General features: G+C 39.0%; 1 protein-coding gene across 1 annotated transcript; it reads left to right on the top strand.

Annotated features, from left to right (window-relative positions):
• Nucleotides 1-1,449: 1,449 nt before the first annotated feature.
• LOC105491594 (olfactory receptor 2G3-like) lies at nucleotides 1,450-2,394 on the top strand. The gene has a single exon (XM_011758111.2). It carries the CDS (start codon nucleotides 1,450-1,452, stop codon nucleotides 2,374-2,376), a length of 927 nt encoding a protein of 308 aa, XP_011756413.2. The 3' UTR covers nucleotides 2,377-2,394.
• The last annotated feature ends 489 nt before the right edge of the window (nucleotides 2,395-2,883 follow it).

Raw genomic sequence — 2,883 nt, forward strand, 5'->3', positions numbered from 1 at the left:
GTATGTATGTCTTTATGGGTATATATGTGTATAACTGTGAGTGAATTTATTAGAACTATATATATTTAGTGTATGTTATATTGAATATATCACATACAGCATATATATAAACTGGTTTGTTCCTTAGGGGTCCTTTCATGTTCTCTTTTTACTATTGTGCTCTCCTCACCCTATTTTGAGGGATCGCTCAGTGTCTTCATCCTCTTATGGGGTACCCAGATGCCTCCTCTGATTTTTCCTGCGACTTCCTTTCATTTCCATTGAGTTCTGCTAAGTACAATTTTTACGTAAGTGAAATAAATATTTACAAAATCAGTGAAAATTACCTTATATATTTTACTTTCATGATTAATTTTCAGAACAAATATTAATGCAATTTCAGGATATACAATTATTATAGGGGAAGAATTTTAGGCTGGAGTAATTTTTGCTGATGCCATGTGGAAAGTGCCTATTTGTCCTAACTATGAGGTAAAGTCAGGAACTTTGGGTATATACTTTGTATCAGTGAATATATTTTAAACTTCTGCATTTATAACTGTTTGGACTTTTAAAAAGCCAATTAAAAATTTTGATCTTTTAGTCTTCTAGAAGATAAACATTCTGTGTTGGTTTGATGCCCATGGAGGCAGCTTCTTTGTCTTACTAAAGAGGCCTCCTTACCCTGATCACCACTCTTTCCATACAGAATCAACCACCTCTTCATTCAACACACAAGACCGGGAGCTGACTCCCTTCCCTAACACCACACACCAAAGAAGAGAAGGAAGGTTGCTGTGAATAAACTGCATGAGCTTACATCATCAATATGCTGGTGGACTAAATGAGTCAACTGATCCCTAAAGAAAATATGTCATTGAAAGTATGTGTCCATATAATCAAACATTAAGTTATAAATGTTAATATTATTACTCTCAATAGCCAAATGTTTGCCATTTTATAGGAAAAATAACGTCTGTAATCTCCAGAAGCTAGCTACCATTCATATAAAGAAAAACCTTTAAAAAATGCCCAACTCAAAATTTACAGTTGAAGAATGGAAATGCTATTTATTTTAATTACTTGCGTATATTAACCATTACTGAGTTTTTTCACTGAATTTGAACTATTTGTCCTAAGTTATAAGTTGATTGAATGTACCTTATTCCTTTGACATTTTCTTTCTCTATTTTTTTGGTGATACATTTTATCTCAGCTTCTACTAGTTATCTGTCAGGAAAACACTGCTTCCACAAAAGCCTTCATGTGTTTCTCTGTATTACATATTTTCTTTAAGGTCTTCCTTTGTGGTTTCTATACCAAAATTTATTCCATGAGTCACTGTAACATCTCTGAGTCAGTGTTTTGATTAAATGTTTATTAAAGGTTGATATTGTGCCCAATGGCCAACACATTACCCTCCCTGAATTCTTGTAATGTCTTGCTCCTGTTCTGAACAGGGTGATGGGCATGACCAACAGCAGTGTCAAGGGAGACATCATCCTGGCGGGCTTCTCTGATCAGCCCCACCTGGAAAAGATACTCTTTGTGGCTGTTTTGATATCCTATCTCCTTACCCTTGTGGGAAATACAGTAATTATTCTGATCTGCTCTGTAGACCCTAAACTCAAGACACCCATGTACTTTTTTCTTACTCACCTCTCCTTAGTTGATATCTGTTTTACCACCAGTATTGTCCCTCAGCTGCTGTGGAACCTAAAAGGACCTGCCAAAACAATCACATTCCTGGGTTGTGTCATCCAGCTCTACATCTCCCTGGCATTGGGCTCCACTGAGTGCGTCCTCCTGGCTGTAATGGCTTTTGATCGCTATGCTGCAGTTTGCAAACCTCTCCACTATACAGCTGTAATGAACCCTCGGCTGTGCCAGGCTCTGGCAGGGGTTGCATGGCTGAGTGGAGTGGGAAACACTCTCATCCAGGGAACTGTCACCCTCCGGCTGCCTCGCTGTGGACACCAGTTGCTCCATCATTTCTTCTGTGAGGTACCCTCCATGATTAAGCTTGCATGTGTGGACATCCATGACAATGAGGTTCAGCTCTTTGTTGCTTCATTGGTCTTACTCCTCTTGCCCTTAATGCTAATATTGCTGTCCTATGGACATATTGCCAAGGTGGTCATAAGGATCAAGTCAGTCCAGGCCCGGTGCAAAGCCCTAGGGACATGTGGATCCCACTTGATAGTAGTGTCCCTCTTCTATGGGACCATCACAGCTGTCTACATCCAGCCCAACAGTTCTTATGCCCATGCTCATGGGAAGTTCATCTCCCTCTTCTATACAGTTGTGACCCCGACCCTCAATCCCCTCATCTATACACTGAGGAATAATGACGTGAAAGGAGCACTGCGAAGATTATTTCACAGAGACTTCACATAAAAAATGAAACAGAGTACACAGCGCTCAACTTTTTTCACAAAGAAACTTTAAAGGTCATCTTGTATAATTCTTCACTCAAGAATTTTAGCAGTCTATAAAGGAAGAGATATAATCTTCTCCATCTGCGTTACTGTATTTCACTTGGCCTCAGAACTGTCTGTCATCTCCAATCTCTTTCCAGACTTCTTTTGAGCCCATGTAAGGCAATATTCCCCCATACCTTTTAAATCTCCATGAGTCACATCATTTCTGTTTCTCACTCTCCCTCCCTGTGCTTTTCTTTAGCCTTCCTTCCTTTCTTGCTTTTTTCCTTCCCTTCCTTCCTTTTCCACCTTTTATTTCTTCTTTTCTTCTCATTTGTGTGATGTGTTTTACAGCCATTTTCCCAGTGCTTCTACATTATATCTCTTCCCATGAATATTCTAACAATTCCTGAAAACAACTAGCTCTAAAATGTGTTTCTCACTTATCAGAATAAAAAGCTTGCATTTGCTTTGTGGGGAATAG

This window comes from Macaca nemestrina, chromosome 5 (assembly GCF_043159975.1).
Source record: "Macaca nemestrina isolate mMacNem1 chromosome 5, mMacNem.hap1, whole genome shotgun sequence".
NCBI lineage: Eukaryota > Metazoa > Chordata > Mammalia > Primates > Cercopithecidae > Macaca > Macaca nemestrina.